Raw genomic sequence first — 13831 nt, forward strand, 5'->3', positions numbered from 1 at the left:
CAGTTTTCTGCAAAGTGTAATTGAAGGGATGACAGCTGTTAGAACTGTGAGTATGTACTATTATGCCCATATAGGGAGGCAAATAGTCCTGAAAATTCACTGATAATGGCTGAACAATGCAACCTTTGGCTTAATTACCCACTTGACACATTCTTACCTGTTGAGCCTTGTTTGAAAAAATAGTGGTTAACGATCTAACTTAAAAATGTGTGCCAAGGATTTTCAACCTTTTCTAAATTCTGAATCACTTCAGTGTCAAAATATTAAGTTAAGGATCCCTTGGCAATAATTTAATAAAAGATTACAGCTTTACAAATGCATTACAGAGAGCACCTGTATTTCAAATGGTGTTCTGATTTCGAAATCCTGGAAATACTATAAAACACGTATGAATCAATAAGTAATTGTGAAAAAAATCTTCAATTGCATGACCTTTTATGCGGTGCTCTCCATCTTAAGGTTTTATGTTACAAACCTTATTTCCTGTTGTCCAGCTTCAGGCTCAGCTGCACTTGGCCAATCTATTATAGAGCAAAAAAGGATAGTGTTGCAAAATCCAATACTTTTTTTCTTGGTTGAATCCTTAAATTAAGACACCACCAGGTTCTGGGAAAGGTGCAGTTTTACATATTGGATATTCAGAGGCATGTTGTAAAATAGCAGATGTGCAGGAGGGATGGCATGGTGGCACAGTGGTTAGCACTGCTGCCTCACAATGCTAGGGAGCCAGGTTCGGTTCCTGGCTTGGGTCACTGTCTGTGCAGAGTTCGCACATTCTCCCTGTGTTTGCATGGGTTTCCTCCGGGTGCTCCGGTTTCCTCCCGCAGTCCAAAGATGTGCGGGTTAGGTGGATTGGCCATACTAAATTGCCCCTTAGTGTTGGGGGACTAGCTAGGGTAAATGTATGTGGTTATAGGGATAGGATCTGGGTGGGATTTTTGTCGTTGCAGACTCGATGGGCCAAATGGTGGCCTCCTGCACTGTAGGATTCTATGAAGAGGAATTTATTTGCGCAAACTTTCAGAGTTTTGAACTGCTGAGTCATATTTTTTTAAACTTATTCTTCCCTGGGATGTGTGCGACTGGCAAAGCCAGCATTCTTTGCCCATCCCTAATTGCCCTTGAATTGCGTGGCTTGCCACACCATTTCAGAGGGTAGTTAATGAGTCAGCCATATTGCTGCGGATCTGGAGTCGCATATCGGCTAGACCACGTAAGGAAGACAGATTTGCTTCCCAAAGAACCAGATTTCATGGTCGGCGCTACACTGGTTTCATGGTCAGCATTACTGTGGCTAGCATTTCAATTCCAGATTATTAATTTAATTTAAATTCCACCAGCTACCATGGTGGGATTTGAACCCATGTCCCCAGAACATTAGCGTGGGCTTGAACTAGATTACTAGTTCAGTGATATTACCGTTTTCCCCCATTTACCTGTTACTGTCTGGAAATACCATTCTACAAGTTTCCCCCAGAATTTTAAGCATCAAAGAAAGATACAAAAATATCTACAGATAGCAACTGACTTTGAAGCAGACAGAGATGTATCTAAAGTAATTTACTGGTAGGTTAGGGGACTGTTGGATAGATTCTGTGTTCCTACTTGCATGTTTTCTTTTTCCTTTGAGGTGACCTAATAGAAGATCAGTCTGAAACATTAAATCTGTTTCTCTCCACAGATGTTGCCTGCCCTGCTGAGTATTTCCAGCACTTTTTGTTTCTATTTCGGATTTCCAGCACCCACAGTATTTTGCTTTTGCTTCCGCCAAGGTGGCAGTGTTCTCACCAGAAATGTAGCAGTTACATTATTTTGTATAAATCAGTAATACACAATGCTCCGTGACCCCAAATCCATTTTCATTATCAGTGAGGCATTGCTGCCCACAATTCATAGTTTGTAATGTGATAAGAGATGTGTTCTTTTTTTGGGATTATGTTGGTAATCTGTGTAGATAAAGAAAGCTGTGCGAGGGTGTATGCCCAGGTTTAAACAAACAGGAGGAAGGTTACGAGAGACAGATTGTGAGGTCTAAGAGATGAAAGGTTAAACGTGTGTGTACGTGTGTTGTTCTGTAAGACTGTTTTAGCTGTGTAACTTTAATCTTGTGTACTTAAGCTTTGTTTCTTGCAATACATTTTTTAAAAATTCTAAAGATGTGACTGGGGTTCTGTGTTTTTAGGATCAATAGCTCTTCCTCCCTGTTTACACAATATAAAAGGTTTATACTCAGTGAGACGGACCTCACTACTGGGTCTGCTTGCTCAGCAGTAACATTTGCTGTGGCCGTAACAATAATCATCTTGAGTGGTCTGTCTAAAGCAGGTTTCACCCATCTCTCTTCAATTCTCCATTAGATCTTCAAGTCATTTAGAAGACCTTTCAATTTTTTGCCTTCCATCCCATCCCTCCTTTAACATCTCATTCAACATCTAGACAAGTGTGGGAGAAGGGAATCGGGGGGTTGCCATGGTATATTTCGACCCTCAAGATCAGTTCATGGCTGCATTTAAAAGAGGCCTGATTATCAAAGTGAGTCATAAAGTTTTACAACATAGAAAGAGGCCTTTCGGCCTATCATGTCCATGCTGGCCATCAAGCACCTGTCTATTCTAATCCCATTTTCCAGCACTTGGCCTATAGCCTCGTATGCTGTGACATTTCAAACTCATGTAAATGCTGCTTAAATATTGTAAGGATTCCTGTCTCCAGCACCCTTTCGGCATTGAGTTCCAGATTCCCACCAAAAGGCCAGTCAATATTTATGTGGGTTAGAAATGCTGCTTGCGAATACTATCTGAAACACATTATTAAGTGATGACAGACTTAAAATAGTTGAAACCTCTGACCAAAAATCAATTTTATATTCCCTTGTGTCACTTTCCTCCTTTCCCCTTTATCTCCTTGCTTTTAAAAAAAAATTCCCATCCTTTCCAGACAGTAATAAATCTGAGTTTTTAGTTGCAATATACTTGTAGAATTATAAATGTTCACAGCAAAATACTGTTGTTCCTCCTGTACTGTGCAGGAGGAACAACTATATGTATGAATGGAGATTCCTACCGCTGCAAATCATCTGCAAATAGTTTAGTGAGTTAATAAAAGAATGAACATATAGTGTGTTTGATTCTTATAGTTAGCCAAAAGAGCTTAGTTGGGAGATTCCGGCTCCTAACTGATTTTGGCATTCAGAAGCATCCTTGGCAAACAATGTTTCCTGTTATCATATACACCTTCATAATAATAGTCTGCTCGAGTAAGTTACCAGTATTAATATCTGTTTTCTTTCCTCTGCTGAATAGGCTACAAAGAACTCAACAAAGCAGCTATTTTCATTATAAAGAAATCTTAAAATGCTGTAAATATTAAAACATGGCTTGAAGAACACTGCCCTATATACTACAAAACAGTAATAATTGATGACAGAATTGTTAAAATAATCAAAACCTCTAATGTCAAAAGATAATTTTGTATTCCCCAATTGCCCCTCCCCACTTCCTTTCCATCTCCTTCTTGCTAAAAATCCCAACTTTTCCAGACCTCACGTTAGTAAATCACAGTTTTTAGTAGCATCATTGTTCTAGAAAGATCCATGTTTCGAGCAAAAACTAGTTGGGAACAGTAAATCTGTGGATAAAGGGAAGTGCATTCCACAAAAATGAAAGTGGTCAACATCCACTGAGAAATATAAGGAGGGACATTAATATTCAATAAGTGAAGGATGGTTATCTCCAAACAGCTGAATATGAAAGCACAAAGTTCAAATCCCTATGTCTGTTCCTGGAAACCACTCTTTCTGCAATATTTAAATAATTGTAATGTGCGATGATTTTTATTTCCATAGGCATACAATATAAGGTTCTAGTGCCTAGCTTTGACATTCCTGATCCTGTTATTTTAATGGTTGAATTAACCCATTTAAACCAATTTATCTTGAATTCATGCCATTACATTCATTACATAAATAAAATGTCTCTAATACTTATGGGAGAAATTACATTTTGGCTTGACAGGTCCTAGAAAACGCACAAAATGGTGTCAAAATTTCCAACTTTCTGGGACTATGCAACCAGCTTCCACTAATGTAATTAGTTAACATGCTATGCAGAAGGGGCATGGTTAATATGTACATTTGCTGATATGAATCAATGCAACTTACTTCCTGCTCCTTCCTTCTCTTCTGCGTACCCCATTATCTCCACCAATGTCCCGCTCCCGAGTCTAGTGGCTAATCTATTGGAAAGGTCCCATTTCTTATCTTTGGACTATTCCTGTTACTGGTGTTAGGGAATAGAATAGCAGACCCGTGACTGTTCAGTAGCTGCCATCAAGGTATTTAAATAAAAAAATTAAAGTTTGGTTCTATCCTGGGGATCTGACTTATCCAGTAGTAACAGCAGCTGGGATCGTAACAGTGGTCTAAATTGTCATAGCTGTAAAATTGTGCAAAAATTGGAGTTTCAGCCTACACTACAGGTTATTATATATAGAGGTTCTTAAGATTGCCACTTTCTTTTAGATTAAAGAGCTTCCTTGGAATCTCATTCTTTAACCATACCTTCAGTCACTGTTATATTTCCCACATGTTTGCAGTGTCAGAGAGAACATACATCACAAACATTTGAAATTTGTAACAATTGGCAGACCTTGTGCCTCTTTGTGATCTGGAGTACACCATGACTACTCTGTTTAGTTAAACAATAGTGTAAGTTGGAGCTCATAATATGGACCTCTTGTTGCATGTACGAGATACCATGATCCCTTAAACATCTACAGGTGCAATTTCTTATGTTTACAGAAGGCGGACTGAAAAGCACTCCAGTAAGATGAGTCCCAATTATAAACCGATAGAATATGAGAATGGGTAGATTACCATCACGCAGTGAGCTATATCTATTTCCTCCTATTCCTCTACTATATAAATAATTAAGCAAAACTCACTTTCAAGCTGGCTAGCCCTATGCCAAAAGATCATGGCATGTTTTGCTGTGTCTATCCCTGTGTCCCTGACAAACATTGCTTAGAGAGATTGAAATAAACACAGTCCTTGGATCACTCCCTCAAGTATATACATTGAGAGAATTGGCCTGCTGAGCTGTAAATCATGGGCACCACTTTGAATGAAATTAGTTTGGCATTTTTCACTCTTCAGCAAAGCTGTGTAAAGTGCGCTGAATGAAAACAAATTCTATCACAATGCTAGGAATTGCTTAGAACCAAACCTACTTTTGTCTGAAATCTAATATTCCACAAGAGTAACCACTTTGAAGGCTGCCCCACTTCTTTCCAGGGTAGGTCACTGACATTTCTGATTGCTCAGATCTTTACCCTTTGCCCAGTGACTACTGGCTTTTTCAATGTTGAATGATGCTGTATCTGTGGACATTAACTCTTCTTAAACTGAATTGAATCTTGAGTGAAACCATATCAAATAAGTCCCAACATGTTGTTATTGATACCACTGGAGATGATACCTTATCTGGTCATTTATGTCATAAAAAGTTGCTGCTAGCACTTCATGCATGTTCTGAAATGTATTGATAGCAGCTTTTATCAGGATATCATCTCTAATCTTTTAGTTCCCACTCAGTGTTTGATCTTCCCCTTTCTGACAATTTGCTACATTAAAGATGTTTGGGGTGCATATGTAAGTTGCTAGTGTACGATGAGGTGAATAGGAGTTTGGAACTTTTTCTTAATCTGCTCTTGTACTAAAGCATTCCAAATGTAGTACTGATTATTTAAAATAGCAAACCATCCCGATTTTTTTGGGAAAATTCCTTGTCTCCAGAGGTTCAATGAATCGCAAAGTGCAGGAAGAGGCCCAGTTGGCCTGCATGCCGGTTTTTGTAAAGAGGTTTCAAATGAGTTCCATTCTTCTGCTCTTTCTGCATGCCCTGCAAATTTTTTCCTTCTCAAGTATCCATCCAATTCCTTTTTAAAAATTACTATTGAATCTGCTTCTACCACCCTTTCATGCAGTGCATTCCAGATCATAACAAGCAGGTTAATTTAAAGGCATAATCTGGTTCTTAATGGGAAATGAATAACTTGATTTGTTTTAATCCACCCCATGGGTGGGTGGATACGGGTGGCACAGTGGTTAGCACTGCTGCCTCTTAGCACCAGGGACTTAGACAGTGAACCAAGCCAGGAATTGAACCTATGTGGAGTTTGCACAATTCTCCCTGTGTCTGCGTGGGTTTCCTCCCACAGTCCAAAGATGTGCAGGTTAGGTGAATTGGCTATGCTAAATTCTCCCTTAGTGTACCTGAAAAGGCGACTAGGGGATTTTCACAGTAACTTCATTGCAGTGTGAATGTAAGTCTACTTGTGACTAATAAATAAACTTTAACTTTCAACATGGACATTATAAACAAAAGTGGCAAGCATCTTTTATTACTCTCAGATCCTTTTGAAAGAAAATTGCCCCACATGCTTGATTCACCTCACCTACCTTGCTTAAGCAGAGCCAAGAAAATGCCTTTTTTGATAGTTAAATGTTTGGCTAGTTAAATTTCTTGTTCTTATTTTGCATTTTACAAATGCCCTAAGAGCTTTCAGTGCCATTTATTTGAACTCTGTCAGATAGAAAAGTATATAAGAATACTTCAGCTCCCAAGCTTCAAAGTTACCGAGCTGCTCTGAATAGTACAGGTTTTATAATTTTATTACACCTTAGTAATAACAGTCAAGGCAGAATTTGTTCCAGTTGATCTTGCAGTGAATTTCTTCTCATTTACAATTTGCATCATTGTGTGATCACCTATTCCTTTTACTTTCCTGCTCCACACATTGTAAAAATATTCCAAAGAAAAGCTAGTGGCTTGTGGGAGAGATTCCTGGTCAGTCATTTGATGGAAAGAAAGTTGGAGCCTCTACTATCACTGTCCATAGCTCCAGACTACAACATACATGTAAAAGTGCATGTTGTCACAGCGACTTAGACTTCCTGAGTGATCTGTTACACGCCACTATCACAAACACAGACAAGATCTTTGTTGAAAATCTTATAAAGAGAGGCGTCTGGGACACTGGGTTTTGGTTAGGGAGGAGACAGACATTTATAATGTTGTATTCTGTAAATAAATCTAGTATTAAGTAAAAGATTGGTGTCTGGTTTCCTACTTCACCAACTGGCTTCAGAATGAATTAACATTGGAACCAAGCACAATGGAAACCTTTATTTGGAAAACTACTAAGCAAATATATCCTTTAACTGACCAGTGCCTTCAAGCAGATATCGTGGAATGCAAGGGGAATCGGTCAGTACTTGCACAAATGTCCCACTAACAAGTTGTAAAAAACGTATTCTTAAAATACTAAAATTGTAAATTACATCACAGGAGGAGACAGTTTGATCACCATGCTACCCTGTCATCTGATTATCAACATTATTCTGTAATATGCCTGTTTCCAATTTCTTATATCCTTTGCTGATACTTATTTTATAAATGATTATAGTCTCTATTTCAGAAGCCCTTTAGTATAAAGTTGTCCGTGGAAGCAGGCACATTCGCAACATTTAAGAGGCATCTGGATGGGTGCATGAATAGGGAGGGAATAGAGGGATACTGACCGAGTAAGAGCAGAAGTTTTAGTTTTGTTAAGGCATCATGATCGGCACAATTGGAGGGCAAAAGGGCCTTTTCCTGTGCTTACTTTTCTTTGTTCATTGTCTAACAACCTGTGTGAAAACATTTCTTCTAACTTCTTCCTCTAGTCTTCTGGGGATAATCCTGAGTTTTATGTGCCCCCTTGTTGATTTACCAGAAGTGGAAACAATATTTTATTGTTTATCCTCAAAACATTTTTATCCACAGAACCTGTCAAGTACAGTGTTCTACTGCTAAATTAGAAACTATTTATCTCTGTTTTTCAAATCTTCTGTTTAGACTATATTTGCTTTTCACTGCTCTTTTTTAAAATTCAGTATTTCATAATTTTCTTCTTTAAGCTACATCAGCTACTTATCTGCCCACTTCACTAATCTACGTAGATCCCCTATCTGCCTTCTTCCTCAATTTGCAATTTTATTTTATCAGCAAATTTTAATAAGCAGTTGGCTACCAACCTCAAATCCATCTGAAAAACACCCGTTTGCCCTTCTACATTCCCCATGACATCTCACTACTCGTGCAGCTACGTTTTCTTTCATGTTATATGTCTTAATGTTTACAACAAGTCTCTTAAATGGCACCCTATCAAATACCATCTGAAATTTCATTTTTGCATGTAGTGCATTCCAGTTATCCATTCGCTGATTTATTTTTAAAGAATTGAAGCAGTTAAGCAAAAGCTGCCCTTTACAGGTCCATGCTTACTGCCTGATTAATCCATGCCTTTCTAAGTTTTTACTGAATGAGTATATTCCAAAGTGGATCCTTTGGCAAAATTCCCATTTGCAAAGACTTTTGTTGGTCACCAGTCTAGGTAAACACTTGCTGCTCTTGTGAGTAAGGAGTTAAGTATTGCATATTTTGCAGTCCCCCAACACTTATAGTACGGCCACAGTCTTGATTGCAAACCAATATATTGGAATTGATCTGAGCCTACATGGAGAGGATGGCCCTGATTTTACCGGCATGCCCGCCCTGGAATCTCCGTTGGCCTTGGGCATGATCTTAGGCTCGGGCGGGCATGCCGGTAAAATTCCAGCTGATATCTCCGTTTACATCAGTGTTTGTGGTAGAAGAGCAACATCTGGGAAGAAAACTTTGTTAATAGCAGCTGACTTCATTAACATTGGCAACCGTCAATGAATGAAGTAGACAGTATTACTCAGTACTTTCCATTGCTTACTGCTTTCAAAATTAGTACTTATGCCATACTGCTGCCAGAAGTCTTTAAAGTACGATACTTTAGATGTTAATTTTCAAGCTCTACAACTACTAAGAACCTATCAACTGTAGAAAATATGGATTTACTCATTAATGTACTTTTCCATTACTTGTATTAGCCTAATAGGAATTATGCAAACTAATTTCTCAGAGCTGTGTTTTCATTTTATTTTAAGGTACCTGAACCATGTACGTACTGCCACACCCCAGGATCTTGCTGGAGGCTACACCTCTTCACTTGCATGCTATCGCGCTCTGCAAGATGCATTTAGTGGACTTTTCTGGCAGTCCAGCTAGCCTGATAGACAGAAGAAGGATTCAAAGGTAGCCATTGAATTGATGGCAGGAGCTTCAACAACCAGATCTCTGTAAAAGAAAAACTATCAGCCACACCACAGCTGAATGGAAAATTGACACACAGCCAAAGAACTTGAACTTGGACAGCTGTTTGGAGACAGCAGCTGATAAAGTCAAAGATTAGCATTTTCTATTTACAAGGAGTGTGTCGCGATCCATTTACAGGAAGAAGGAGACACTGGCTAAATACTGGTCACAGATGTGTATGCACCACTTAATATCTGATAACTGAAGGTTGAGGAAGCATAAGTGTTCCTCAACACAGCCAAAGATGATATTGATGGGGATCAGTAATGATTGCCTGTATAGCGTAAAGATAAAAGCTCCTATGTTTGTCTAGTCAATTGAAAAAGTCTTCATTTATTTTGAATAAAACTTGTTTACACCTTTTAATTCCTGATTTTTCTTTCACCTTAACATGGATCAGAACTATATTGGGACTAAATATATGTGGAAGTCAAAAACTTAATTGTCTTATTAACTAATCTTAAAAGGTTACTGCATTCATCACAAATACACTGGAGGTGAATACATGTAAAAGTTTAATGACACCTGCCTTTACTTGTGCTGCAACTTGAGATATTGGTATTCATAATCTTTCTATGTATTAGAACTTTCTGAAATGTTATCCAAAAGAATTCAGCTGGCATTATTTTGTTTAGGTTTATCCTTTTTAGCATTTTTTATGTTGTTCACATACAGATTGTGATGGAGTTGAGAAACTTAATATTATCTTAATCTTTATAGGCACTGTGCACCTTTACGTTGATTATCCCTGTACATATCAAGTCAAGTATCAGCTGCTGCTGCTCTCCCAACGATTTGTCGAAAACAAGTGTTGCAGACTTGCACATTCTGTGGCCCAGTTCCTGAGGGATGGCCAGAAGCTTTGTGCAGCTGCCGAATGGGGAAATGGGGAACAACTGCAAACTGTGACACATCTTTTTTTAAAAAATCCTTCTGTCCAAACAACATGGCTCAGCCCCAGCCTTGAGTATCCCCTTTGACACCAATGTGACATTTTCCATTTCCTACCCCACCATCTTGTGGATTTGGAGTGACAATTGATCGTTGGGGCTGGATTTTTGAGCTCTTCAGAAAAATTACTCGGCAAGAATTCTGCCTGCCCACATGATTCTGGCATCTGACCATATTTTACTTGGTGGGGGTGGATAGGGTGGGGGATGCCTGGTTGCATATTTAAGATGCAATTCAAACAGGAATGTTGGCAGCTGCAGCTGGGAGGATGGGAAATCATGGGTTGTTGAGCAATGATTTGATAGGATAGATACCTGAAGGCTATTTCCACTTGTGAGCGAGACTAGAACCGGGAACACAGTTAGAAATAAGAGGTCGACCATTTAATACAGATGAGAATTGTTTTCTCCCAAAAGCTATTCATCCCTAACAGCATTGTAGGTGTACCTACACCATGTGGCCTTCAGTGGATAAAGGCAGCAGCTCACCACTACCTTCTCAAGGGCAATTGGGGATGGGCAATGAATGCTGGCCTAACCAGCAAAGCCAATATCTTTTGAATAAATAATAAAAAATTATCTTCCCCAGAAAATAGTGGAGGCTGGGTCATTGTATTTATTCATGAGTGTTAAAACAGATTTTCTATTGACAAGGGAGTCGAGGGTTATGCAGGGCAGAGTGCAGTTGAGACACAATCAGATCAGCCATCATCTAAATAAATGGTGGAGCAGGTTCGAAGGACTCCATGATTTACTTCTGCTCCCAAGTCCTGTGTTCCGAGTTTTAAAAAACTATTGTACTTTGCATGGCCAGAAGTAGACTAGGTGAAGCTGGGAGAGATGGAGGGTGATAGAGGCAGATGGAGAGTGGAGCTGCATCTGAAGGCAATGAGAGGAAAAGAAGCATCTTCTCCGAGAGGTTGCAGAGGGATCATGTTGGCAGATAAGGGTGAGAAGACACTTAAGGACTTATGTTTCAGAAGTCTGAACAGCCAGTAGGGAGAGAGGTGATACTGGTGGTCACTGGCTGACCATCAACAGCTGTTCAGTGCCAGAAAGGGAAGGCAGAAGCACTCATATAGGTGCTGAGAGACTGCTGGACCACTCAATGGCTAGCCATGTAAAGGAGGTGCAATAGCAGGCAACGACCAGACAAAATGTATATATGCGATGTATTTGTGTATGTTTCCCAGGGAGACCTGTTACTGCTCTTAATATTTGTAACCATTTCCTTGCAGCATATTAATGCATTAGGGTAATGGATGCCTGAGAGTAAGGTAAAGGATTGTGAAGTGTATTTATTGAGTCCAGAAGGTGGAGGGGGTCCTCTTTATTGGGTTAAGTTGGCCTCTTGTCTCATTACATGCACATATCCTGGGTGATAGTTTTCTGATCCATTCTCAGTCACTAAGAGTTAATAGGGCTACGTGTTAGCACCAACCCTCTTCAGCATGATTTTCTTCATTGTGCTCTCCAGCACCTTCCATGATGTTGATCCTAGCATCAGAATCAGATATGTATGTGGGAAACTGCTCAATCTGTGACAATTCCAGGCAAAGACCAAGGACTTCAAGTATAAACTTAATGATTTTCTGTTTGCCAGTGACTGTCCATGAACTCCTGTTTCAGTTTGACATGCAACATAGCATGGATTGGTTCTCCAGTACATGCGACAACTTCAGCCTTACAATCTGCACAAAGAACACCAAAGTAATATACAAACCTGCTCAAGGAAATCTCTTTCTCAAGCTCAAGGTTTCAGTCCATGACCAGAACCCATCAGCAATGATTATGCAAATATCTCAGCAGCAGACTCCTTTGTGAGACTTGGACTGTGTACCAACAACATACCAAGAAACTCAATCACTTTCACTTGAGCTGCCTTGGGAAGCTTCTGAAGATCAGAGGGCAAGAAAAAGTACCAGACAAGGAGGTGCTCACTCAAGCTGGTATGACAAATATCCGCAACATATTGGCCCATAACCTATGATAGCCAGGGAGACATATCTGGGAGGTACCCCAAAGATGCACTGGGGACCCCTTCCCAGAGGTCCCCATGTAAGGAGTGCAAAGCAGTTGCCTGACGGAAGTTCAAACTGTCTGCACAGGGAACCATCCGATACTCTTCTTTAAGTTGTAGGCTTCAGATAGTTCCAGATTAATTACCCCAGTAATGTTGAAAGAATAAAAATCTCACAACTCCTGGGTAACAACACTACTGACCAGCAAAGCCACATCCCCCCCCCCCCCCAAACCCACACACACACACGTCAATTAGGTGTTTTGATATCAACTTCGAGTCCTGGAAGAAGCTCGCCCAGGATTGCTGTACCTGGCACAGCCAAGTAAAAAACTGCGACCTTGTTCAAAAACAAATGCAGAGCAGAGGCATTGAGAAAATGTCAGGACAGGAAATCCCGAGGTACAAAACTCAAATAATCTGTGCTATCCAGTTCTATTTGCTGCAAAAACTTGAGTGGAGATTAGCCTTCGCAGTCATCTAGGTACCCACCCGAACCCTACCAAACACCCCAAATGACAAATGCAGTTAGCTCCATCTTGAGGGAATGACAAGAGTAGGGTAGGGTAGGGTAGCTTGTGGTATCACCGGAGGTGGTCACATTGGGAGCAGGGAGCAACCATGGCTATACAAAGTAGCTTAGTGGGTTGAACTGAAGAAGAGACAATGGGTAATTAGCAGCCAAGTATACAGGTCAATCTGCAATGAAGAGTCAGCTACTGGAGTTGGAAGGTTGCTGGCTATACCTTAGTGAGGTGGAGTTAAGAGGAGTGGCAAAGACAGCTGCTCAAGAAATAAGTTTCATTGCTCTAAAAGTCAATGAAGGGTGCTGAGCTCACTATGCCCAATTGTTTGCTGCTCAGGGGTTGGGGCATAAGTGACCCAAGAGGCTGCAGAAGATTTTTTTTCCATTAAGGGATAGGTATGTGTAAATTTCATTTAAAATTGGCAAATGTAAATTCAAAATTGGCAGCCATTTCAGGCTACTGCCTGGAAGAGAAATTGTTCCTGGTGGCCTTGGGAAAAGGAAAAAGCCAGCATAAGTAGCAACAATCAGAGGAGAGAACAAAACTATATCAAGTATTTATGTATTGAATAGATAATTAAGTGATTGCAGATATCCTGGCTCTATTCATGGAAAGTATCTTTAAAAAAAACACTTTTCTTTGAAGTGTGGCAGAAAAATATGAACTTTAATTGAGACAAACCTGAAATCTCAACCCAAAATAGTTGCTCACCATGACATCTGAAACGTGACAGGAAGGAAGAGTGATGCTTAGACAAGTGTCGGGTATGCGTAAATATCACAATAGGTGCAGTGGAATGAGAGAGAGAGATTCAGTGTTGTTTTCAGGAAATGGAGGAGAAAATTAATTTGTGCAGTTTTCATGACAATGCTCGGTACTGACCCTAGATACAAAAGCAGAATTATAAAAACAGTTCACTGTTTTTCTCTCTACAGATGCTGCCAGACCTTGCAAAAGCAAAAATAAGTTCCATTACTAAAGCCCAGAAAACCAGATTTACAACTACATGATCCTGGCAGTGCCAGTCTGTGCCAAGGGGCAGGCCCTAGTGGGAGTCTCATGGGGGGGGAAATGGGGATCCACTTAGATGGGGTGGTGGCAGGGAGCGGA

General features: G+C 39.9%; 1 protein-coding gene across 1 annotated transcript in view; it reads left to right on the forward strand.

The window, feature by feature from the left end:
* mnat1 (MNAT1 component of CDK activating kinase) overlaps nt 1–9588 on the forward strand; it is a 118581-nt gene extending 108993 nt beyond the window's left edge. The window contains exon 8 of the mRNA XM_078234227.1: nt 9017–9588. Coding sequence (XP_078090353.1) covers nt 9017–9137 — 121 coding nt within the window. The 3' untranslated portion in view covers nt 9138–9588. The remainder of the gene's footprint in view (nt 1–9016) is intronic.
* Nucleotides 9589–13831: the final 4243 nt, after the last annotated feature.

The sequence above is a fragment of the Mustelus asterias genome, chromosome 18 (genome assembly GCF_964213995.1).
Source record: "Mustelus asterias chromosome 18, sMusAst1.hap1.1, whole genome shotgun sequence".
NCBI lineage: Eukaryota > Metazoa > Chordata > Chondrichthyes > Carcharhiniformes > Triakidae > Mustelus > Mustelus asterias.